The 27,639-nt window shown below is 36.0% G+C and overlaps 1 protein-coding gene across 3 annotated transcripts; it reads right to left on the reverse strand.

The window, feature by feature from the left end:
* Nucleotides 1-811: 811 nt before the first annotated feature.
* On the reverse strand, nt 812-11,686 carry LOC131162493 (uncharacterized). 3 transcript variants are annotated; one of them, XR_009138832.1, is made up of 3 exons: nt 10,316-11,686; nt 6,543-6,626; nt 812-1,301 (listed from the first exon to the last, which is right to left on the reverse strand). XR_009138832.1 is itself a non-coding variant. In XM_058119045.1 (2 exons), the coding sequence occupies exon 1, from the start codon at nt 11,418-11,420 to the stop codon at nt 10,353-10,355; it is 1,068 nt and encodes a 355-aa protein (XP_057975028.1). In that variant the 5' UTR covers nt 11,421-11,686; the 3' UTR covers nt 812-1,301; nt 10,316-10,352. The 3 variants fall into 3 exon arrangements, 1 of the variants encoding a protein (XP_057975028.1); XR_009138833.1 differs by lacking the exon at nt 812-1,301 and adding an exon at nt 2,477-3,635; XM_058119045.1 differs by lacking the exon at nt 6,543-6,626.
* Between the last annotated feature and the right edge of the window lie 15,953 nt (nt 11,687-27,639).

A 27,639-nucleotide genomic window follows, 5' to 3' on the forward strand; every position in this document is an offset into this window, starting at 1 on the left:
GAGTAGCGAGCCCATGATGGTTGTTTTAACACATTGGATTTGGGGCTTGCAAGTCAAACAACTAACAAGAAGTTTTACAATATTGCACACAAGCATGATCAAGCTCAAGTGAACTTTAATTATTTTATTAACTTTTATAGTCTATAAGTGATAATTTATTTTTAACATATATTTCATGTTATATGTTGCATAAGATTTATAATTATTTTTAATGCTATCTTATAACTAAGGCAACCGCAAATTAGTCAAGTTCCAAATCACATATTTTAGTCCAGTTCATTCCAAGCCAAACAGAGGCCGGCATACAAGCAACAATAAACCATCAGAAAACTACATGCATGACTGACATAATACATATGTTCGGGGATAAAGGAAGGAGGCTCCAGAAAGGGCCTCAACTAAGCAATAATTAATCAACCCACAAGTAGGAGATGATTCCACCTAGACCAAAAAAAAGAAGAAAAGAAGAAAAGACTATTGGAACACGATCAAGCAAGAGAATAATCAACATAAATTTAACTAAAGTGAATGAGTGTATTCAAGGCCAAGTTTAAATGGCCAATCTCCAAGAAATATATGATGTTGCAGCAAAAGCAAGAAAGAAAGAGAATCATATGATGAATTGGGGTTCAACAAGAAAATTTGTCATGAGTGGAAATCAAGAGCACAGACAGATTCAATAAGTTAATGCAATTATACCCTCATCACTCAATACATTTTAAAACTTTTACAGACACATATCCTGTATGTCACTCACTTAGCTAAAGGAGTGAAGATTTAATGTGTCCATCCAACCATCGCAAAATTCAAAAGAGCAAACCAGTAAATATTTATTTAGGTATTCCCTGCAAATCAGAATCTATGTTTGCCAACTAAATCACTAGAACAGGTGTCTAGGTGAATGAAAATATGCATATTACAACAGCTACTGTTGGAATATGTAGTCTGCGTGGATCTCCTGAAGAAATATCAAATGCTAGACAATGTTGGACTTTGCAAGCAACCAAAATGACTGAAGGACAGTAGGCTGAAGAAATTTAATGGCTGGCCAGAATAAGAATCTATTGTGTTGCAAACTAAAACATAGGACAAACAAATAGGCAGGAAATAGACAAGCTGAATAGAAACATGATATTTACACAATGCCACAGGAGTAGCCTTAACAAGGAGACAACATGACTGAGTTACCCAAGTTGAATTTCCTCACTTTTATCAACCCATTTGATCCAATTTTTGCAACTCATGACCTCCAGAAGCAGAAACAGTGAAAATGATGAATCAAGCAAATAAAGTCCCACACCCTGCAACAATGGCAACAAATATTCAGAAATCATTAACGAAGTAGGCATCAGTTGAGATGTCGAACAACAACAGAAGCAGCAGCAGTAGTCCAGAACTCATATTGGCATAATAAAAACCAATATCAACCTCATATTTGTTTGCAGCAGCAGTACAGAACTCATATATGAACATTGACTAAGCTGCATATATATTAAATTTATTTGTTAACCACCTATTGCTTCATACATTGTAGGAACATACTGGACGCAACCCATTTAAATGTCAGGATAACTAATGCCACCACTTCCATCAATTCCTGATGCCCTCCTGGAAAGTTATATCTGTTTTTAAATCAATTCTTCTTTTATCTAAAAGAGAACTAGGACATATTCAAACAAGTACAAAATTTCACAGCTAGACACGAACTTCTCAGAGAGGAAGCTCATTCAAACATTAAAGGCAAACATCAATGTCTACAACAAACCTGCAACAAGACATTGATATATACTCCAACTGCCACCAATCCATCAATCACAAATAGACATGTACCACCACCTTATAAGTCAATTTGGCCCACCATTTTTTTTTTATCGTAACCAATTTAATCTGGGCCACAAAGACAGGTCCAACTAATCCAAGGGGATAGGGGCATTTTTTTAAATCCTATGATCAACAACTGACATTATCCATGCCTTTCGCCCAGCATATTACATTGAGACAAATATATGTGTGCGACTCCAGCCTCCTCAATCCATCCATTCATTGTTAGCATTACCATCCTACAAGTCAATTTGACAGTTTGACCTACAATATTTCCAGATGCAGATGCTACATCATGTTCAAGACTTACATATGGAGTGTTTTATGGCTACCGGAGCCTCTCCTATTTATCTTTAGTGGGGGAAGTTTGGCCCAGCATATTACATTGAGACAAATGCATGTGTGTGTGATTCCAGCTACCTCAACCCATCCATTCATTGTTGGGATTACCATCCTACAAGTCAATTTGACAATTTGACCTACAATATTTCCAGATGCAGATGCCACATTATGCTCAAGACTCACATATGGAGTGTTTTATGGCTAACGGAGCCTCTCCTATTTATCTCTAGTTCACCCTTAATCTCTTTACTTTATTATTTTACTTCCATTCCATTTTATCATATGTAAAGAAAAACTGAGAAAAAACAGAAGATAAAAAATAATATATCTTATTTCAAAGGATGGCTACGTGAACACAAGACTATACAAGGAGTGGCTCTTTAAATAGAGTTACATGGTAAGGTTGTAAATAAAGAAGATATTATGACTAGCATGTATTCTCCTCAGACTTCGTGCTTGGCATCGGATCTCAAAATATTCAAAGCAAGATGATCCTCGGCTGAGGCTAAATCAGCAACAGTCAAATCGTCGACGGTTTCAGGCAAAACCGTTGACTATTCGATGAACCGTTGATGAGTTTTCTGATTTTAGCCTCTGTCTGAAACCAGCGATGTAACCGTCAACGTAAAATCGATGGTTTCCTTCTGAAGTAGTCTCTGTCTGAAACTAGCGATGTATCCGTCGACGGTTTCGTGTCAAGATATCGACAGATCTTCGTGTTGACGTGAATCTTCCTTTTTTGGTTTGATTTTATTGCCGTTAGAGTAATCTTCAAGCTGATTTGAATCTTCCATCTTTGGTGTGAATTTAAATATATTGCCATGCTTATTTGAATTTCCCTGATTTGTAGGAGTTGTTGAGGTAGCACTGTGGTTTGAATTTATTGACGTTGGAACTCTAGTATCACTCAACGTCTCCACTGATTTTGGCTAGATTAGTTGTTGTATTGAGAGTGCTGAGCAGTGAACTGAGCTGTGACAAATTGCTAACACCCTCCCACAAACTATGCTAGGGTTGGAGGTAGAGTTTGTTGCGAAAATAATGAAGTGTTGATTTTGACATAGGGATTTTGACATAGGCTTTGTAAAGAGATCTGCATCCTGGTCATGAGTAGAGATATGTTGAGTGATAAGTAATCCACGTGCAACTCGTTCGCACACAAAATGGTAATCACACTCAATATATTTGCTGCGAGCATGGAAAACAGGATTAACTGTCATGTGAAGGGCACTGAGGTTGTCATAGTAGAGTGTGGGAGGAGACGTTACTGAAATGTGAAGGTCTTGGAGGAGAAAGGTGAGCCAAGTGAGTTCGGTTGCAGTGTTAGCTATGGCACGATACTCAACCTCTGTGCTGGAACATGAAATAGTATGTTTTTTTTTTGGCGCACCATGAAATGAGATTCCCTCCAAGGAATGTACAGTAGCCTGTGGTTGAGGGTCTTGTGGTAGGACACCCTGCCTAATCTACATCTGAGAAAGCAAATAGATCAAGTATAGAGAATGAAGAAAAATGTAATCCCATTGCAATTGTTCCTTTAACATTTCATCGAATAAGTCGAAGCATTTTCAAGTGTGTCATCGTGGAAGCATGCATGAATTGTGATACATAATTGAGACTAAATGAAGGATCAAAGCGAGTGAGGGCGAGGTATTGCAAGGCTCCTACAAGTCCTCGATAGTAGCTAGGATCGTCCAAGGGTATTTCATTGGCAAAAGTATTTGTTTTAGCTTCAAGCGGTGTACTCATGGGCTAACAATCAACCATATCGGAGCGTTCAAGAATGGTAATAGCGTAGTGTGATTGAGACAGATGAAGTCCATTATTGATTGGCGTTATTTCGATTCCAAGAAAGTGATGAATAGGCCATAGGTCTTTCATTGCAAATTCACTGTGTAGTAGGTTAATGAAATTTGCAACAACGGTTGGATTAGATCCTGTGAGCAATATATATCATCCACATAAAGGAGTAAAATTAATGAGCCAATATTAGAGTGGAAGATAAATAAAGAAAGGTCGGCTGGACTACAAAAGAAACCATATTTAAGAAGAAATGCACTAAAACGATCAAACCAAGCACGTAGTGCTTGTTTTAGTCCACAAAGTGCTCTTTGTAGTTTACAGACGTATGTTGGATGCCGCAAATCTGCCATTCTTGGTGGTTGCTGCATGTATAGATCTTCAGATATTAAGCCATGCAGAAAGGCATTTTTTACATCTAGTTCGCGAATAGACAATTGCTGAGCAAGTGCTATAGTGATAATCAGGTGAATTGTTCTGGGTTTGATAACGGGAGAAAAAGTTTCAGTGTAGTCTACTCCATCAATTTGATGATACCCTTTGGCAACCAAACGTGCTTAGAGTCAATCTAAAGTGTCGTCAAGTTTAAGTTTTGATTTGAACACCCATTCAAACCCAATGATATGCATGTTAGACGTACAGGGAACAAGTTTCTAGGTTTCCTTTTGATGTAGAGCAGCAAGCTCTTCGTGCGTGGCCGCTTTCCAACTAGGGTGTGCTAAGGCAACTTTAATGTTGTGAGGCTCACGGGGTATGTTGGAAGAGGTGATGGTGGTCAAGGCATACTTTGGATTGGGTTTCACCACACCTAGTTTAAATCGGGTGACCATAGAGTGTGGTGGAGCTACAGACGCAGGGTTATGGTGAGGTGATTCTAGTGGTGCAGACACGGGTTGTGAGACTATGGCTTGGAGTATTTCTAGATTTTCAAATGTGCGTGACTCATGTGGTGGTGATGTCTCTAGCAAATTTGTGCTGTGAGGTAACTCATGGGAGTCATTTGCAGTATTGGCTGTTATGGTATGAGACACTATACCTAGGGGGGGGGGGGGGGGGGGGGGGGGGGGGGGGGGGGGGGGGGGGGGGGGGGGGGGGGGGGGGGGGGGGGGGGGGGGGGGGGGGGGGGGGGGGGGGGGGGGGGGGGGGGGGGGGCGGGGGGGGGGGGGGTTAGTTGACATGGAATTTTGTGAGGGTGATGCTATGTCTTAGAGTGGCAGTAAGGGACTTAACCATGAAGGTGTGGAAGAGTCTGAAGGTGTCCCTGCAGAAGAGTATGTCAGTATGTGATAACCAAGTTTCAAAAATACTAATCACCTGTGGCTATGCTATGGTTATGCAGGAACACGGTTTTAAATCGCGGTAGCGGGTAGCGTAACGTAACGGGTGTAATGTGAAGCAGGAGTAGCGGATGTTACATAACGGGAAGCGGGTGTAACGGCCGTGAATTTTTTTGAAGCACGCACAACCTTGTACATATTAGCGTACTTGCATGTTTTAAGCTTTTAGCTATTCTTAGAAAGGATTTTAGTGTATTTTGGACCCTTTAGTTCGAGTAACTAAGTTATTTGGTAAGGGCAACAAGTTTACATTTGTTTTAAACCATCATTGATAGAAAATTACGTGTGTTTGCGTATTTATACTTCTCATTGTTCTTATCTGTGAAAAATTTTTATGTGTGTTTAATGAATTAATAAAATAAAATACATTATACACTCCATTAATCTATTAGTTACATAAGACATACGAATAATATAAATATAAAATAGCTAGAAAAGAAAGAAGGTTGAAGTTGAAAAATAAAGAACATAAATATCACATTACTAATATTATTAAAAAAAAAAAAAATTTCTAACAAGTTAGCATTTTGAAATTGTTAATTAATGCATCTATTGTGAGTATTTAAAGAAATAGTAAATTGTATCATTGTCATCCTCATTATAATCTTTTCCCCCTCTTGCCACTTGGTATATTGAGAATGATATATGAAAAAGAGAGAAAAAGTGAGAAGAAAAAGTAATAAATAAAATATTTTTTTGGTGTAACAATCCTGTAGCGGTTACGTAACGGTCGTACCAGCCTTTACGTAACGGTCGCAATCCGTAACGACCGCTACGGTCATGATTTTTCTTCCCACCGATTTTGCGGTGTGTAACGGTATTGGTAACCCAAAAAACCTTTACGTAACGGTCGCGGCCTTTATTTAAAACCATGTGCAGGAAGTGTTTATAGACTTATAAGGAAAAACTAATTCGGAAAATACAACATCCCAGGAGATAAAAAAGTTTCGGCCAAGGGATGAAAACATTTATAAGCCTTGGGTTTATCACTGTACCCAAAAAAAATGCAAAGCAATGTTTTGGGATCAAACTTGTGGTGTCGTGCATCCCAAGTGTAGGGAAAGCACTCAGACCCAAAGGCTCGAAGTGAGGAATAAACCAAATGGGTTCCATGCAGTGCAAAGTATGGGGTTTCAAGGTTAAGGGCAGATGATGGCAGTCGATTCATAAAATAAATAACTGTAGTGAAAGCTTCTACCCATAAAAATAAAGGAGCACCGCAGTGAAACAACATAGTCATACCTAATTCTATTATAGTCCTATGGCGTCGTTCAACCATACCAATTTGCTCAGGAGTACGTGGTGCTGATACTTGATGAACAATGCCTGTGGAAAGAAAGCGAGTTGACAGTTTAGAGTTAATGAATTCACCACCTCCATCCAAATGAAAGATCTTTATTTTTTTGTTGAATTGTCTAGCAACATATTTTTTGAAGGCTAGATATGCATTGAAAAAATCAGATTTTTTATGTAAAGGAATAATCCATGTATACTTAGAGAAGTCATCAACCAAACAAGCATAATAACGAAATTTTGCAATAGAAATAATAGGTCCCCACAAATCACAATGAATTTTTTCAAAAATTTTAGTACTTGAGTGTTCTAAACATGAGAAAGGTAAACGACTGAGTTTTCCTAGTTGACAACTATCACAAAGATGTTGAGATTTTGTTATCCCTACGAATTCAATTAATCCCTTATTTTTTAGCAATTGCAAAGCTGGAGGCTGGGGGTGGCCGAGGCATTGATGCCAAGCTTCGCCAGTGGCAGATTTGAATCGATGAGAGAAATATAGCTTTGGTGAAGTGGATAGGACATAGAGATCACCCTTGCATTTCCCTGTCATCCTTGCTTGTCCTGTTTCCCGTTCCTCAACACAAAAATCAACATAGGAGAATTCATAATTAACAGGAAATTGAGTAATTAACTGACTTACAGAGAGTAAATTCTTTGTTAGGTTTGGAACTAACTATACATCATTTAGAGGTAAGGCAGAATTTTTTTACTTTATATAAGTCACCAATTACGAGAATTTGCATGGAAGATCCATCTCCAAATAGCACTGAGTCGGAGCCAGAATATTTTCAAATGTTAGTTAACATACCTGCCTTACCTGCTATGTGATTGGAAGCCCCAATGTCTGTAGTCCATTTTGTGTCTACAATGGTATTGTCCAATGTTAATGCTGCGAGTGCTTGTGGAATATCAACTTGAGGAGTTGATTTTTTTGGTACTCACCAGCATATCTTAGCTATATGGTCCATCATGCCACAATATTGGCGCTACTAGTCATGATACTTGTCCCTCTCGTCAGGTGTCATGCGGCGTTCACCTAGTGGTGGAGGGCGGCGTTGTGTTTGCAGGAGAGAAATTTTTTGTGTAGGTTCGATTTGAGTCCCTACTCTGTTGTTCCTAGAATCCACGTCCGGTTGATGTCAATTTTTGTGTCGGTCCACGATAGCCCAAGTTTGACTGGGACCGTTGTTGTTGTTGTCCATAAAAGGTCACTTGATGAGTGAGAGGTGTACCTTGTACATCAGTGTGACTAAAGAACCAATTGCGCCTTTGATCGAAGTTTTGGAGTTGAGAGACCAACTCAAGATAGGATAGTCTCGGGGGCTTCAACATGGTTGTTGTGAAGATTTTGTATTGCGGACCAAGACTAGTGAGAAGATAAAATACCTTTTCTAGGTCTGGAACAGGTTTCCCAATTGTTGCTAAGTTGTCACAGAGACCTTTGATGCGGATATGTTTTGTGATTGTTATGTGATCTTCTTTCCGAAGATATGTAATCTATTGGCGTAACGTAAATTCACGTTCTTATGATTCTTGGGCATATGCATTCTTGAGAGCCTCCCACACTGCATGAGCTGTGTCAAGGCCAACGATGAGTCCGAGAGTTTCCTCAAAGAGTGTCCCAATGATCCACCCTCGAAAGAGACGGTCAGACTTTTGCCATGCTATGAAGGCATCTATTAATTGAGGATTGATGGTGTCTGCATTTATGGAGTTGCTTGGGTTTGGCATAATGTATTTTTTGGGTGCAGGGTCTTCATTTGTAAGATGCCCCACTAATTCTTGGCTCTCAGCAAGAGCCAATGCTTGCTCATGCCACAAGGGATAGTTGCTTGGGGTGAGTCCGAGAGTGATAAAGTTACCAACATTGAGGGATAGTGTAGCCATGGAAGAAAAGAAGCGGAAGATAAGCAACGAAGTTAAGGGATAAGGTAGACACTGTGATGTTTTTTTTTTTTTTTCCTAGTGTTCACAATGACTTTGATACCATAAAGAAAAGCTAAGAAAAAATAGAAGATAAAAAATAATATATCTTATTTCAAAGGATGACTACGTGAACACTAGACTATAAAAGGAGTGGCTCTTTAAATAGAGTTACATGGTAAGGTTGTAAATAAGGAAGATATTATGAATAGCATATATTCTCCTCAAAATTTGGGCTTGGTATCGGATCTCAAAATATTTAAAGCAAGAGGGTCCTCGGCTGAGGTAGCTGAATCAGCAACGATCAAACTCTTGATGGTTTCAGGCAAAACCGTCGATTGTTTGATGAACCGTTGATAGATTCTTTCTGATTTTAGCCTTTGTTTGAAACCGGCGATGTAACCGTCGATGGTAAGATCGACGGTTTCCTTCTGAAGTAGTTTCTGTCTGAAACCAACAATGTATTAGTTGACGGTTTCATGTCAAAATATCGACAGATCTTCGTGTTGACGTGGATCTTCCTTTTTTTAGTTTGACTTTATTGTTGTTATAGTAATCTTCTGGCTAATTTGAATCTTCCTTCTGATTTGAATCTTCCTTCTTTGGTGTGAATTTAAATATATTGCCATGCTGATTTGAATTTCCCTTATTTGTAGGAGTTGTTGGGTTAGCATTGTGGTTTGAATTTATTGACGTTGGAACTCTAGTATCACTCAACGTCTCTCCACTGATTTTAACTAGATTTGTTGTTGTATTGAGAGTGCTGAGCTATGACGAATTGCTAACAACATGTAGCCCGTATTTGAAAACTTTCATCTACATCTGCAAAACTCAGCAATCAATTTCTTCAAACAAAAAAAAAAAAAATCCGTAATCAACTTAATTGACTCACACATTCCCCCAATAAATTTCTCAACTGATCCAACAATACTTTTGCTATGATATAAATCAACTTTAACAGCTAGCTTTGTTGAAATTTTTAGATAAGTTTTCAAAATATTGTGAAGGAGGGAAACAAGGAAGTGTCATGAGGGATTAGAGACCAGAAATGGTGCTTTGACGTCTACATGCCTCAACATATGATGGCAATCAAACATCAAAGTTATGTTTTCTTTATAAGATGGAATATAGTGGAAATGGAATAAGCCGTTATATAGGAATATAATAGTTAATGAAGAAGTGGTGCCACTGGCATAAAATTTGGTGTTGTTCCAACCAATATTGAATTGATACCATTCCCAACTCCCATAAATTGGAATAAAACATTTTCGCATGATCATTTGTCTTAAAAATGAGTTAATTCCCGCCATATTACATACCATGAATCAAACATAACATAAGTGTACCGCTTATTTAAGTAAAATATTCATGTTCCAGGTTTTCCACATCCAATTACATTTATTTTTTCTCAATATAATAGGACATCAATTGTTCAGCACACATTGACAGCAGCCACTAAATCAATGTGCCTACATGAAAGCATCACACTAAAAATTGTGTACAAAGTCAAAGAGTTTTAAATGTAGCAGTATATATTATGTAGCAGGGGGAAAAGAAAGAATTTTATACTGTCTGCAAACATTTTCTTTGACAAGGGCAAACATGGTTGACCTTCGCAGTAATATAAAATTTGCAGATCATAAACTATCTCAGCATTTGGATCATCACACACAAAACAGAACCAATAGATGTACATATCAAGTGTGCTCCTGGTTAATAGCACCAAACAAAGGCAACACGGCATTCTCATCAAATATAAAATTACCTTTCAACATAGACAATAGCTATTGAATTACCTTAATCATGCCAGCCATAGCCGCTCGAGGACTGTCTTCAAGAGACATTGCCATCAGAACTGCTCTCGCCTTTTCTAACCCAGACTCGAACAGAGAGTCTCGGTTTCTGCACTTCCGAGCGGCTGATCCTTCCATGACCCTGGTCCATCCAACGACGACTATCTATATTCATCATCGATCCACGATTGCCTCTTTTATAGCCATCATTCATCGAAAGACTATCAAATTTTGGTTCAATCGCCGCCACCCGATGGACCCGCGCTTTCTCCCCCAGAACCTTGCCGCCTGCCTCTGAATTTTCGCTCTCTTGCCGGATTTGTCTTTTGATTGTCTTCATTTCTTCCTTTTCTGCAGTCACCGTCACTGGAATTCTCTCCTCCAGCTCACCTTTCGGTATCAAATGCGCCCTACCACCAGCCCCTTCATCATCTGTTCTACGCAATGTCTTCCAGTTCTTCTTTCTTCCTCTTTCCTTCATCTTCTTCTTCGATTCTTTGCTCTCACCGGTACCCTCTCCTTCGAGAACAGCCTCAGGCCCTACTCCTTTCTCCTCCGATTTCTCATACCTCACTTCGACCATCCGTTGATCATTTGTTGGTGCCATCCGTTCACGGCCGTATGGCCAGCTACAAACAGAACTCGATTGAGATTCGGTACTCGCTTCAGCAGCAGCACCAACACCACCATTATCATCCTTCTTTAGATTATGATTCCCCCGCTCTTCTCTGAGTCTCTCCTCGCGATCGCTCCCTTGGACAACTGCCTCAGTCCCCACTCCTCTCTCCTCCGATTTCCCGTACCTCCCTTCTGCCGCCCGGCGATCATTTCTCGGTCCAATCCGTCTCCAGTCTTTCCTTTGAAATGGCCGACGACGAACAGACCTCGATTGAATTTCTGTACTCGCTTCATGATCATCATCCTTCTCCAGTCTCCGACTCTCCCGCTCTTCTCTGAGTCTCTCCTGCTCGCGCCTGCGCTCCGCTCGTTTTTCCTCTTCCTCTTTCTCTCGCTGCTCCCTCTCCTTCGCCTGGAGCCACCGCTCCTGAAGCTGAACGAGACTCACGTAGTTCGAAGGAAGAGAGGGATAACTCTTCCTATCCGCCATAGACGAGAAGAAATTCTTCAGACAAGGGCGAGACGCAGTACTGATAGCAGCATTGACGCTTAAAAAGAAGAATGCCAAACAGATTGAGGAGCGAAGGAATAACGATGAGAGATCGACCGTTAAAGGAACTCAGGGAGGAAAAGTAAGGAGGTCTTCAATGTCAGCGATGGTGAAGTTAGCGAACTGCGATGAACATTTCCTCCTCTAGAGTTTGGGTTCACTGGTTCAAGTCCTGGCCCGCTTCTTTCTCAAGATATTTCCCACCCCGGCTGCTTTTTTGTTACGTTATTTACGGTAAATGGCACTGCTTGTAGTTATTTACGGGATTGCCATTTTAACTCTCCAGATTTTTTTTCCCCTTAGGCACCGTTTGGATGGGTATTTGAATAAAGTAGTAAGTTAATCTTTTATACTATAAATTAGAACTTATTTTTTATTTTAAATTTTGAATTAATATAATTGAAAGCTTATATTATTAATTATATTTATTAAATTTATCATTTAAAATAATTAAATAATTATGAATTGGATGATAAAATTTAAGAGAAGGTTCCACCATTTTAAGAATTATTTAACTTGTTTGAGATCCAACATTATTGGTTATGAAAACTAGTATGTATATTATTTTTGAGTTTTTGCATATTATTTATAATCATTTTATGGGCTCCTAACAAATAATAGCGAAATAACGGGTAATGTCAATTCCACATTTTACTAAACTTATCACTAATATATATATATATATATATATATATATATATATATATAGTTAGTTTGGCAAAAAGAGTTGCATGAAATAATCTTTTTAAAAAATAATTGCATGAAACTAGTAAGTACAAATATTTATATTGATTAAAAGATTTTACTTAATAGTACTCTATACATAGAGAAAAAATGCATGCAGACATAGTCCCAGGGCATAAGTTCAGGTGGTAAGGAGGTTTCCCAGAAGGTCGCTTACAACTGTGGATCTGAGGTTCAAACACTGCCGCTTGCAGCGCACATCTGGATTTACCTCTTACGTATTGGTTATGGACACGACTGGCGTAGGCAAGGGATTAGTCTGGTGCATAAGCCCAGAAAACCCGACATATCCAAAAAAAGAAAAGAAAAAATGCATATAGACACTTATATGTTTGTATGTGAATTTAAACAAAATATGGACTTGTACATGGATCATTGCATTCTAAAAACTTAATATATGTTTGGGACTCTGAAATTTGAGCCTTATATTTAAATTTATATGAATTTAAATTCTATGATATTTTTTCCAAATTCATTCAAAGTCAAATTCAAATTTAAAGTTTAAATCTCATACTTGCAAATATAGCCTTTATTACTTCTAATTTGAGAGTAAGCTATTTCATTCATTTTAACAGAAAATACCTATAAGGAGGGTCCTTTATTTTACCACACTCTTCCTACTTCCACAAATAAGGCTAAGATGTTTATTTAAAATTAAATTTGATGCATCATGTATTAGACTATTTTATAAAAGGTAAGTTCACTAAAATGCACATTAACTTCTTGAAACTTTAATCACATTGTACATTCTAAATTTTATTTCATAGCATTGATCTCCTTGGACTAACTTTTATACAAAAAAAAAATTGTAATACCATATCTAGAATTAAATAGACTTACAGCATCGAGTCTATCACAATATCACAAATCGTGGCCTCCTATTGGAGGTGAAAATTTATTTATATTTATATTTATATTATATATAATATTATTATATATTTATATTGAATATATATTGAATTGATTGAATTTAATAATTTCTTTCATTTTCAATGGATATAAAATCATCACTTTACAAAATAAAAAAATATAAAAAAATAAACTAACGTACTAGATAAAATAAAGGAACAATATCCAGTTTCTTGTTCTATCAAGAGGGTTGGTATTGCTCCTTTACTTTCACGAACTCGTATATACGAAACTAAGACAGAAGTCTTATCCATTTGTAGATGAAGTTTCAACAACAGCTTCCAAGTCACCTCCTATTATTGAGTATAATATCAAAAAGCCTAATAAAATTATTGAGTAAAGTTAAGGTGATTTGATTCAAAAAATCACCCGTTAAAGTATAAACTAAGGTCTAAATATCCTAATGCAAGCACATCTTAATAGGCAAAGAAGCTAAAGGATGCTAACACACGACAACTCAGATTGCACACGTTGTGGCTATCCAACAAATGAAATAACAAAGTGCCATGCGATGCAGCTCTAACCACTCAAATCTTGTAGTGTAGATCGAACCACTTGATGCAATCCTAGGTATTCAAATCATGTAGTCTAAATCATGACGTGTGGCATTGATCCAAATGTGGAAATGATCAAAGAGTTAAATTTGCGCCACATATGGATGATATATTTTATATTTATATTTATACTATTTATTTGTTACTATTATACTTTTTTTTTTCAAAAGAAATGACACATGACATTCGAGGATTGGAGGATAGACACAAGAAGTTATTGATCAGACCAATCAATCACTCCTTGTTACAAAAGGCCAACACAAAATAGGGGGTGGGGTATTCTCTTTTCAAAACTCTCCTCCTACTCTCTCTCTCTCCGAACTATAAGGGTATCTTCTAATAGCTACCTACCACCACCATGCTCCTTTGCTACAGACCACTATGGCCATGAAACACTCCTTGATTTGAGCCCTAGAAGGTAAGAACCCTTTTCCAAGCTTTTTGCCTCCATTTTATTACTCTACTAAGGTTAGGTTCGAAGATCTAAGCTCTCCGCCTTCTTTGAATCATTTTTTATTTTATATTAGGATCTTGATCAAGGAGAATTAGGTTAAGTATCCTCTAGGACTTAGGTTTTAGGGCTTTCACATTTAATTCTAGCTTCAGGGGAATGGGCTACTTTGGTTAGGCTCAAATCATTAGAGTTCGATTAGTCATGTTCACTAGTTTGATAAAATTCCTAGGACCTTCAAGAGTTCATATTGTACACATTCATGCGTTCTTATAGAAATTTTGAAAATAACATATATAGCAATCCAACTGTAATTGTGATAATCCAGAAAAAAAAAAAATACTATTATTATATTAGATTAATTAATTAATTAATTTAATTAATTAAGATAAATAATATTGTAATACTAAGATAACACTTATTTGTGTGTGTGTGTGTATATATATATATATATAATATAATAATATTAAATGGAATCATATTGAATTTAATTTTCAATCTAATCCACATTGCTTTCCACCCTCACATTCACGCACAATCCATCACCCTTGTTTTTTTTCGCTGGCTCGCAAGCCAGATCTTCTTTTCTCCTGCATGCCTTAAAGTCACCCTTCCCCCAAATTCATGCATGCAAATTCTCGTGCATGCACGTATACCTCCACCGTGCCACCTGCATGCATGCGCTGGATTGCATGTAAATAATTACTATAAAAAAAAAATACTTATCTTATTTTTCTTATAAATAGGATCAAGATTCTACGTTAATTTTTATTAGAAATTTCAAGGAGGAACTGAGGGAAAAAGTGGGGAAAAAAATTTAGTGGTAGACAAAAAATTTTTGGTATCTTAAATTCTTACTCTCCCACTATTTCCAAACTCATTTTGGGGATTTCGTTATTTTATTGCGCTAGTTGAATGGATCAATGCGAGTGAGTTAAATTATGTCAAATTTTATTTTAAAATATAACTGATTGAAATTAACTACGTGAATTTAATTATATCTATTTTATTCAAATATATACCTGAGTTAAATTAAAACACGTGGATTTGATTATATCTGTTTTTTTATATTGGAGTTAAATTAAATATGTGGAATTGATCATACCCACGTTTTTATTTAAATCTACCTGAATATATGTTTATAAGAGTTTCTCAGGTAATTTATAAAATTATAATTAACATGCAAATCGTGTTGCATGAGTTTATTTTATTGCATAATTGAGCAAATTTGAGATTTTTGCGATGTTTATTACATGGTTTATTGCGAATAATGATGAGATTTATTTACAAATTTTATATTGGGAAAAATGATGAGATTATGATATTGTTTTTATTACATAAACTATAATTGTATGTTTTAAGAATCCTAATGGCTTGAATGTGATGGATGCTCGGTACCGTAGCTACAGATGAGTATGAGTGTAGCCATACTATTCTAAAAGTGTTGGCGGTGAATAGTGGATTTGTCTTGAGTGCACACCTACTTCCGGATCAGGATGTGATAGGAAAATCACACTTACAAACATGTTACAGTTTGATTTAATTTGGTCGGCCAACCAAGTTAAGTCTAATCTTCGGACCGCACAACCTAGTCATGGGAGTAAACATGACATGCATAGGCCAAAAGGAGTTTTTTATACATATTTATATATTTATGTGATTAGGGTCATTTATTGAGCCTAAATGATGATTTGGATGAAAAAGTATCATATATTTAAATATTTATTCATGGTCATATTTGAAGGGCCGACATGATGATTTTCAGTAAAGAAAAGTATACGCGTATATGTGAACGGGGCCCCGGGTAGTAGGGCTAAATGATGATGTAAAAGAAAGTTATAATGGGAAGTATATATATTTATATGCATACGTCTTTTTGGATAAAAATGATTTACAATTATTCAAATGCAGCTTTTAATAGTTAAATTGTTAAATGAGTTATTTTTACACTGGAGAGCTTGTCTCAACCACACACTGATAATAATCTAGCCTATACTTAATGAGCGTTGTTTCATCCCAATAATTATTTCATATTTCAGGACGTACTGGAAATCAGGCATAGCGAGCTTCTAGGCGGGGTTAGAAAGTGTAGTTTAGAATAAGTGTTTGTATAATATTAGTTAAAGATGTTTTTATATTCCACATGATGTAAATATTGTTATTTGGAGATACCCATGTAAATATGGTTGTTTCGAACTCTCGTTATAATATTTTTGAGATTTTAAATTATTTTCGTTGCTTACATTAAATTATTTATGGAAAGTCGCACCTTGGACCCCATCAAATTCGGGACCCCATAGTTGTGGTATTAAAGTTTAGGAGATAGGTTTTGTAAACTTTAGCAAATAATCTTACCAGAGTATAGGTATAAATTATGATGAGGGTAAGAATGGGTAGATTAGGATATATTTTTAGCCTATTATTTTTATACACTATAACAATAGATTTATGATTTTAAAATAACTTTTGTCTTTTCTTCAGAATGGGCCCTAGAGATAAGTACATAAATGTTGAAGGAAGTAATAATAATATGGGGGCTTTCAATGAAGAAGGCATTAATTCTACTTCAGTGCTACGTGAATTAGCCCAGTAGGTTATGGCAGAATTTTTGCGGAGTTCTAGGGAACGGAATTGTCCACCCACTGAAGAGTGTTGTACAATCGAACAATTCACTCGAATGAAGCCCCCAACTTTGGAAGGGGGAGTTGATCAAATTATTTTGCATAAAATTAGATCCAGGAAATGGAGGAATTACTGAAATTCCTTCGTTGTACAGACGAGCAGAAAGTTCTATACTCCACTTTCAAATGACCGGTGAAACCAAACACTGGTGGATTTCCATGATGCTTCTCGAGGAACAAAGGTTGGAACCAGCAACCCTGACGTGGGCACGCTTCAAGGAGATCTTCCTTGAACAATATTTTCCCACTTCCACCAGAGATGCCAAGGCGAGGGAGTTTACAAATTTAATCTAGGGAAACTTGACCGTTTAACAATATGCGGCCAAGTTTGTTGAGCTATCCCGATTCGCCTCGTACTTAATTCCAGATGAATCAAGGAAGGCTAAAAAATTTGAAAAAAGTTTGAGTCTGAGGATTTATGAACAAGTGGTGGCATTTCAAGTCTACGGATTTATGAACATATTGTTAAACCTTAAGTATTTGATTCTCCTTCCTATTAGGTTTTCCACTTCTGTCTTCCAAATCTTAAACTTGGTAAACGTATCTGATTTGTGACGCATAGAGTAAACCCATACCTTCCGTGAGTAATCATCAATGAAACTCACATAATACACATGTCCACCCTTTGATGCAACTTTAACCAAGCCCCAAACATATGAATGCACATAATCAAAAATACCCTTAGTCTTGTGTATAGCTGATCTGAACCTTACCCTGTTTTGTTTTCCGAGAACACATATTCAGAAAAATTCGAGCTGGTATGATTTCAAGCCCTTCAACAATTTCCTCTTATGTAGTTCTTTCATGTCGTGTTCCCCCATATGCCCAAGGAGCATATGCTACAAGACGGTCTCATCTGATTTAGCATCTATGGCTGCAGCTCCACCTACAACGGTAGTTCCCTACAATGTGTAGATATTCCCATCCAATTTCTACCCTTTCATTACAGCCAGATTACCTTTCCATACCATTAAAACTCCACCATTGGACTTGTAATTAAAGTCATTACAATCCAAAGTTCCAAATGATATCAAATTCTTCCTCAACTCTAGTATATGCCTTACATTACACAACGTTCTTACAGCACCATCAAACATTTTTATCTTTACATTTGTTATGCCAATGATTTTGCAAGAAGCATCATTACCCATAAGAACTAATCCAGAATTCACTAACCTGTAAGTGTTGAACCACTCCTTGTTCGGAGTCATGTGATAAGAACATATCGAGTCAAGTATCCAAGAGCCGGTTAGATTATCCAACCCCACTGAAACTTATAGAATATCACCATCGCTACACGTTGAACCTCCTTCTTGAACAACATTCACAGATTTTGAAATACCCTCATAGTTTTTAGAATTTCCCTTCTTCCAATCTGGACACTCTGGTTTCACATGCCCCTTTTTATCGCATTTATAACACCAGATTTCCTTCTTCTTCTTGGAATGATTTCGAGATTTCTGACTTGATCCATGTTTGGATTTTCCTTTGCCTCGCTCGTTATTACCATTTACCACAAGTCCTTCTCCTTCATCACATATTTTTAATCTTTGATGAAAATTCAGCAAAACACTTGTTACCTCTTCAAGATCAAGAGTTTCTTTTCCCCACGTAAGAGTGGTCACAAGATTTTCATAGGTATGAGTCAAAGGCAAAAAGTTTAACAACATCAAAGCTTTGTCATCATCATCAAACTTAACATCAACTCTCATCAAATCACTAATAATTTGATTGAAAACACTAATGTGTTTATCTAAGTATGATCCTTCAACCATCTTAAGCAAATACAAACGTTGCTTAAGAAAAAAGTTTATCATTAATAGATTTGGACATGTACCGGCTCTCTAACTTTCGCCATATAGCCGCTGGAGAATTCTCCTCCATCACCCGATAGAGTACTTCGTCGGCCAAACACAAGCATATTGTACAAGCGGCCTTTGCTTGCAATTCTCCCCATGTTGCCTCATCCATTCCATCCAATTGAACACCAAGTAAAGCATTTCCCATTCCTTGTTGTACAAGAATGCCTTTCACTCTCCTCTACCATAAACCAAAGTTCCTGATTCCATTAATTTTGACAATGTCAAATCTTGCAAAAGACGATCCCGATGCCATAACAACAATCGCTTTGATACCAATTTGTTGTGATATGGATGATAAATATGAAGCACATCGGAACAAATACAACAAATAAATGAAACACAACCAGAAAATGATAAATAACAAGAACAACAACAAGATTTACATGGTTCAGCAAAACCTACATCCACGAAAGTAATGACACATGAATTTCACTATGGAAATCTCAAAGTACACAATACACTCCTCAAAATGATCACTCACTCTCAATACATGCCTAGAATGAAATATATAACTATATTTTGGAAGTTTCCCTCTGATAACCCAACTATCCCAACGTTCAAATTCAAAATTCAAAAAACTGCTCGCAGCCCAGAACTTCTCGTCGACGAGAACAGGAGATTCGTCAACGAGACTAAGAAGGACACTCGTCGACGAGAATAGGGCATTTATCGACAAGCCCATTTTCTGCTCTCGGTATCTTAGGATCTCTGATTTTTTCTTACTCTCTAGATCTCCTCATCGACGAGTATAGGACACTCGTCAACGAGTCTTCTGCCTCCACTTAGGAACACTTCAAAAACTCATGTTTTTCTTCCTTTGTTTGTGAATCACACCAAGTATAAGAGTCACACACAAATATAACACCCACATACTACTACTACTACTACACACACATACACACACAAACCATATGTTGTCATAGTCACACACCCGTATACTTGCCCATGCACATGCACTCATGCATGAATGATGCATACTCACACACACCAGACCCGCATACACACTCACACACATACATGCAGAGAGAAAAAGAAAGAAAATTAGAGAGAGAAGGGAGCAGAGGGTAAAGAGAAAAGGGGAGCACTTGCAGAGAGGGGGTTTCGGTTCTTTTGGTTGGTGATCAAGAGACGAGACAAAAGGGAGAGAAAAAAAAGGAGAGAAACAAAGAAAGGCCAGAGAGAGACGGCTAGAAGAAGACAATAACCGAGAGGCAGAGAGAAGAGACCCAAGCGCCCCCCCCCCCCCCCCCCCCCCCAAAAAAAATGAACCCCTTTTAGTTTTTAAATAGGAAGAAAAGAAAGGGGGGAGAAAAAGGAATAATAATAATAATAATAATAATAATAATAAAGAGGGTAGGAGCCAACGAAGCTGCACTGGCAAAGTGGAGGGGGTGGGTGAGATTAAGGGAGATGGAAGGGATGGTAGCATGGTGGGGGGGGGGGGGGGGGGGATTATTTTCATGTGGTAAGGTGAAGGTGAAAGGGTGAGACAAGAGAGAGAAAAAGGGGTGTAGGTGAAGCTGCTAACCGCCAAAAATGGCAGCTCCGACGGTGTCCCCATCGAAGATTACCGGGAGAAGAAGAAAGCCCCCCTTTTATATTTTTTAGTTTTAAAATAATTAAAAGCAATGTTGTTTTGTTAAGTGATAAGCATGCGTGCATACACCAATGCATGGTCCTCACGCGCGAGCGTCTTATTTTTAATTTATTTTTAAATTTTTTAATTAGAAATAAAATGGTGTCGTTTCAAGGGAGGGCTATGCATGCCAGTACAACATGGGCTCCCACACATCGGTGCATGCAGCCACGCGCTAGCCTATATATATATTTTTTAATTGTTTTGATTTTTAAAATTTTTAAATGTTTTAATAATTAATATTATGATCATTTTTTGGAAAACAATATTGTATTAAAATGAAGAAAAAGGTATGTCGGCTTCATCATAATGGCAAAAAATTTTAGAAGTATCTAAAAATGTCAAAAAAATGTTATAGAAAAACTAGAGTTTTGTTTTGATTTTTGTACAAGAATTCAAAATTACGGCTTGACCCCTATATTATTTCAGATCGCTCTTAATCACCTGATATAGTCAAAGTTGGCAAAAAGAGAGTCAAAAAGCCAAAAATATCCAACTTTCATCTCAATTTTTGTGTAGGAGAGAAATTATTATGGAGACACTATATTATTATTTCAGACTGTTTTTAATCATCCGATGTAAAAATGATAAGATTTTATCTCTACTTGTGTGCTCAAAGTCAAATTCACTCTCAGATCTCCTTTTACTAGTTTAGATTGTCCCAAATCACCTAGTGCAATTAGATTTGGTAGAAAAGGACAAAAAGCCCAAAATGATAGGAACTTTGCCTCAATTTGCATGTCCAAAGTCAAAATAACTGTCAGACTGTTACTTATCATTTTGGACTGCTTCAAATCACCCAGTGCAATCAGATTCGGCAAAAAGATAACATAAAGTTCAGAATGACAGAAGTTTTATTTCGAATTTGCGTGCACGAAGTCAAAATCGTTGTCTAACCCACCTTACTATTTTGAGTTGTCCTGTATCACACCTAGTATTGTAAAAATATAATATATCAAAAATAAAGCAAAAAAGTCAAAAACAAAATGGTAAAATAAAAGGGCTTGCCAATCTCTGTTCTGATCATTCAAACAAAATGACCATCAACAAATGGCGTGATATCAAGTTAAATTATAAAGTAACTATGAAACACTAACTTTCTTTTGTGTTCCTAAATGGCTAGTTCTTTGTCTCTTGATAGTTTGCTCTATTTAGTTGACGTTTTATTTTGAAGCAAGCTATGTGTATCCATTCTATTTATATGTTTCTTTTCCTGCTTGCTTGGATATCTAGTTTCAAAATTGGTAAAATATAAATTTATACTTATTATGTTATATTATGTATTCATACATGAATACATACATGTATAAACCAATAGTAGTTTCAAATAATAAAGAAAGGATTGTTGATTTTTTCGAGGGCTGCCCTTGATAATAAAGAGTTTAAAAACTCCAGTTGGATGCTTTTGATCAAGGTAAGATGGTTAATCTTTCAACTATAGGTGTCATAAATGATATTCAAGTTGACTTTAGAGACATTCTACGTAAACATTCAATAATATTTGGAGCAAAAAATAACTTATTTTGCATCATGTGTGTGCTTCATTGTGATTGTGATTTAATAGTGGAGGATATACAATTCTACTTCGATTAACTTGCTTAACTAAAATGTTTGTAGTATGTGTGAATATTTATAGATTTTGAGAGTGATTATTTATAAGTACCAGGATGTTTTGGTTGACTTAATTGATTGAAAATTTTGATATATGTGAACATTTATGTTATATAAGTGTGATATGTGATTTGCTGAAAGGGATTAAGACTTGTTTGGTGGAATAATGTAAAGCATTGTATCTTGTCTTTGTTTGAAAAGTTGAGATCTTGATTTAAGAACAAACCCTCTATATTGCAAATACCATAGTATAGAGTGGATTGTCTTGTCAAATAACCGATGATACTTGAACATGTGACTAGTTTTAACTAACCACTCTTAGTAGGATGCAATAAGAAGATATTTCTTAATTAAAGATTTTGGTTTTATGATACGTTATAAATTATTAATTTGTCCATGACAATGTGACGGGCAATAGCATGTTTGATTAATGAAAATGTTTGGATGGCAGATTTGGTTGAGGATCTGATTGGTATGATGTAATCTTATAAATGGGCTGGTTGACTATTTTTATTAGGTTATTACTTATTGTGCTTGAGGGGATTTCTTCACATAACATATATGAATGCATGGTACTCATGAATCGACTAGTAAGAGTGATAGAAGGTTGAGAAAGAGTTCCAATTCCAAATAGTGAATCGTACTCCCAATGTTTTTCTTAGTCCAATTCATCTCTCTCCTTAAATGGTTCGAGTTAAGTTAAAAGATTTGAGAAGACTATTACAATATCTATAAGATCTTGGATTCACTTTGGGATGGCTTAGTGTGTATAAGTGTGCGTGTGTGTGAGGAGTTTGTTTGTTACACTTTAGCTAAAGAAGTTGGTAATTGTTTGTGATAATAAATTATCAAGGTAGTGTAAAAGTCTGTTTGGTCATGAGGAGCACCTTAAATTATATTGTAATCATTTAAAGACCATAGGCTGTGTCAAGAACTAGAAAGGTGAGATTTATGCGGCCCAAATATCTAACGCTTGAATAGCAAGTAGATTAAGAAAGAGTGAAGTAGTATGACAGTAGGAGAGAGTGATAATTATTTTTTAAAAAGCATAAACTTTTGAATTAACTAGATCTTACAAGAGACATTGAAAATTTTTTTTTTTTTTTGGTTACGCCGGGTGTCTCGAGATTATTGGGTGTCACCCCCCTCCTTCGGACTAGTCCCATTCCTGTGCGCACGGTGCCCTTCACACGTGCAAGGGTAAATCGCGGATATGCACTCGGAATGGCAGGGTTTGAACCCCTGTTCCACCGTCAAGCGGCCCTCGGTCATCCGTCCTTACCACCCGAGCTTATCATTACCTGGTCATTGACCACCTTTATTAAAGGAGTGAAATTTCATACATCTTTCAAATTGTTTAAAGTTTATTATTATATATTTATTTACTTACGCTCGCAATCTAGAGACATCATTTACATCAAGAATAGTTAACATATTTTTTGTCAAGAATGGTAGTAGGAATTGAAATGAGAATTGATTACTACTTGAAAACAGTTGAAATTGAGGGACTTGAGAAGACTATTACACTAGTTTATGGGAGTGTAGAAGTTTGATTGGTTAAGGACTGCCTTAAATAATATAGTTATTATTTCATGACCATAGGTTCCATGTCAAGTGCTAGAAAGATGAAATTTATGGAACCCAAATAAGTAAACCAAGTAAAGCTGTTATAAAATGATGCAAAAATTAATAATAAAATAAATAAAAACAAGCTGAAAAATAAATAAAGACAAGCGAATTTACGTGGTTCGGCTATGCCTACTCCACGGGCAGATAAGATCAACAACTTCACTATTACGGGAGGAATTACAAAATGATATGACACCGGCCCTGTACAAGATATCGGAACCGGTCTTGTACAAGATATCTCTATCTTCCCTTTATCTCTCCTCTTCACTAATCCTTTCTATATGCTCCTCACTTCAAGCATGTAATATATATATATATAAGCATGTTATATGTATGTCACAAATGAAAGGGAGAGGGTGCCCTTTTATAGGGCAAGAGGTGGAAGATGAAGGGGTGGAAGATGAATTAGTGCAGACGTACATGACAGGTTCATAGGGATATGAATTAGTGCTTATATATGGGGCAAATTCATAGGGACATGGAGAGACTTCCACTTATATTTTCATAACACTCCCATTTGGATGTCACTCATATATTAATTCATTATATTAAGATCTTTAAGATGTCTTATTCCGATAAGATGAACCAATTTCTTGAATGTTGTAGTAGGCAAAGCTTTGATGAACAAATCTGCTAGATTGTCACTTGATTGGATTTGCTGAACATCTATATCATCATTCTTCTAGAATTCATGAGTGTAGAAGAATTTTGTAGAGATACGCTTCGTTTTGTCACCTTTTATGTATCATCCTCTCAATTGAGTTATACATGTGAGATTGTCTTCACATAAAACTGTTGGAATATCATTGATTGATTGAAGACCAAAATTTTCTTGGATATGAAAAATCATTGATCTGAATCACACCATTTTCTACTAGCTTCATGGATAGCTAGTATTTCAAAATGATTGGAGGATGTTGCTGTAATTGTCTGTTTTACTAGTTCCCAAGATATAACAGTTCTTCTGTAAAGAAATACATATCTAGTTTGAAATTTAGCATTGTGAGAATCAGATAGATATCTATCATTTGCATATCCTACTAATTAAGATTTAGAATCAAATGAGTAGAATAGACCCCAATCATATGTACCTCTCAAATAGCGTAAAATGTGCTTAATTTCATTCCAGTATCGTCGAGTTGGAGTAGAACTATATCTTGCTAGTAGATTTATAGCAAATACAATGTCGGGTCTTGTACAATTTTTCAGATACATCAAAGAGCCGACAACACTTAAATATGATACTTCAATACCAAGTAATTCCTCCCCCTCATCATGAGGTCTTAATTACACCATCATTGGAGATCCCAAATGATGAATTTTATCCATATAAAATTGCCTTAATACCTTTTCAGTATATTTAGATCACGAATTCCTCTATTTACATGTTCAATCTGTAGGCCAAGACAATATTTTGTCTTTCCCAAATCTTTCATCTCAAATTCTGCCATAAGCAATTTTAGTGAGCTCTTTAGGAGTCTCAACTAATTTCAAATTATCAACATAAACAACAATAATAGTAAATCAGGATTCTGATAAAAACGCATGGACAAATTGGATCTTTTATGAATCTTTCTTTTACAAGGTACTCAATCGATTGTACCACATGCGTCCAGATTAGTTTAATCCACATAAGGAATGTTGGAGTTTAATTGAATATAAATATATGGATTTTGCTTCAAGTAATTCAAATCCTTCAGGGATTTTTTTATATAAATTTCACTATCCAACAATTCATGTTGTTACTACGCCCATATGACGCATGCTTAATTCTTCAACGACTATTAGCCCAATTAGGAATCTAAATGTGATTTCATCCATTACTGAAGAATATTTCTCCCCATAATCAATTTCGGGTTTCTACAAGAAACCTTGTGCCACAAGCCTTACTTTATATCGAATAATTTCATTATTTTCTACCCATTTGTATCCAACAAGTTGGACATCTTCTGGTGTCTGGACTATAGATCCAAAAACTTCTCTTTTTGATAGAGAGTTTAATTCTGATGTGATAGTCTCTTTTCATTTTGGCCAATCGCTTCTATATCGACATTCATTAATAGATTTAAGCTCAGAATCCTCATTACTTATAGTAATGTTATTACTTCTGGTAATGTCAGTAGCTACTACATATGCAAATGTGTTGTTAACAACAACTTTATTTCTATTTCACATTTCTCTTGTGTACTAAATTGAGATCTCGCTATTATCTTCAGGTATCTGTCCCTTTTCATGGGATGTCCCTTCAGGAGATTCCTCTTCAGGAGAAGTTTTCTCTTCAGGTTTGTGAATGTCGAATGAATTATCCACCTCTGTAATCTTTTCTGAAGTGTTTACAGATTTCAATCTTCTCTTTCTAGGAGTTTTATCTTTTACACCAACAAGTCTTCTACACTTAACTTGCGGCTTATTTTTATTAGCCAACTATTGTCCTTCAGAGACATCAATACGTGCTGAAATATTTACAGCAGGTATATGAGATTTTAATATGGCATTGGTATCTGCAAAAGAATCTGGTAATTGATTTGCAATCACTTGCAAATGCAAAATCTTTTGAATCTTCAAGTTCACATTGATTTGTGCAAGAATCTAAATGAATTAAACTCATGGCATTCCATGTGATTTCATGTTGTGCTTCAAGCACTGATTTCTCTCCCCATAGTGTAAGGAAAACTGCTTCATTAAAATGACAATTAATTTCCAAGCAGTACGCATGAAATTAGTTGATAAAAGAATCTTCTGGTTCTTTAGTGGACAATCATATGAATTTTCAATGATTCTTTGCATCATTACATCTCTAGGATATCTAATATATTCAAACCAAATTGTAAAAACTTTAGGTCATTGCACTTCTGGTGTAAGACATTATATGATTCAATTACTTTAATCTTTATATAATACAAACTAGAAAATAAAGATGACAATTTTTCTAAAATTTGTTTCTTCCAGAAACAACAGAAGTAATATAAAGAAATTATTTACTACCTTCATTTGTAGTTTCAATGTGATATCCATTAAGATTTAAATCTTTAAAGTTTAACAGATTTCTTTTAAATCTGTTGAAATATAAAGGTTCATCAATTTGTAATAAAGTACCATTAGGTAAATTCATAATAGCTCTTTCGAAGCCTTCAATCAAATTTGCAGAACCAAATATTGTATTGACATTTATTGAAAATATATTCAAGTAATGGAAAAATTTCCTATCTTGAATAATTATGTAATATAGCACTATTAGCTAAACAAACTTTTTCATAGACATTTTAGAATCAATCAAAGCAACGATAAATCCAAACATAAAATTGCTTCATTTGCATCATTGTTTGATTTGCAAGAAAATCAATATAATTTACTTTTACTTCTTTACTATCAAGTGTCTCGGCGTACAACAGGTACGTAACTAATGACCTTTTATTACGCATCTGTAACATTCATTTTCATGATGTGTATCATTGATTATCCTGCTTCTGGGGGCCAGCCCACTTTTGGGGGTTATCCCTCTTCTGGGGGATCATAACCTCACATCTCGATGTCAGTGATTATTTCAATCATGGCCACAATCATGCCCATGACCATACCTTTATCCTCGTCCTTGACTACGAAATGTATTCACTTCAGAGAATAGGGTCAAACCAATTGGATGAGTTTGGTGATATTTTATCAAAAGCTTATTATTATGCTAAGCAACAAAAAGATATGATATGAATTCAGAAAATTTATTTAATTTTTTTCCCTATATTGCTGCTGCAGGAGCATATTAGTGGGATGAAATGTAGTAAAAGTCTTTTCAAGCATGTCTTCATTAGTAATATTTTCATCACATAATTTTATATGTAGAGCTGAATTAATCTTACAACTTCAGGTGCAACCATCCATATCGAGCTTTTGGTAAAATCTGATGGTCAAATATATTCTTTAAAAATTTTTCGTAGGAAAAGTGGGTCTTTAATAGTAAGGTATTCAGTCTTTAATTCTTCCTCTATAAATACAATGATAATAAAGATATATGAGAGAGAAAGCAATTAAAGAGCAATAACATTTATGAGAGAGAGAGAGAGAGAGAGAGAGAGAGAGAGAGAGAG

This window comes from Malania oleifera, chromosome 8, assembly GCF_029873635.1.
Source record: "Malania oleifera isolate guangnan ecotype guangnan chromosome 8, ASM2987363v1, whole genome shotgun sequence".
NCBI lineage: Eukaryota > Viridiplantae > Streptophyta > Magnoliopsida > Santalales > Ximeniaceae > Malania > Malania oleifera.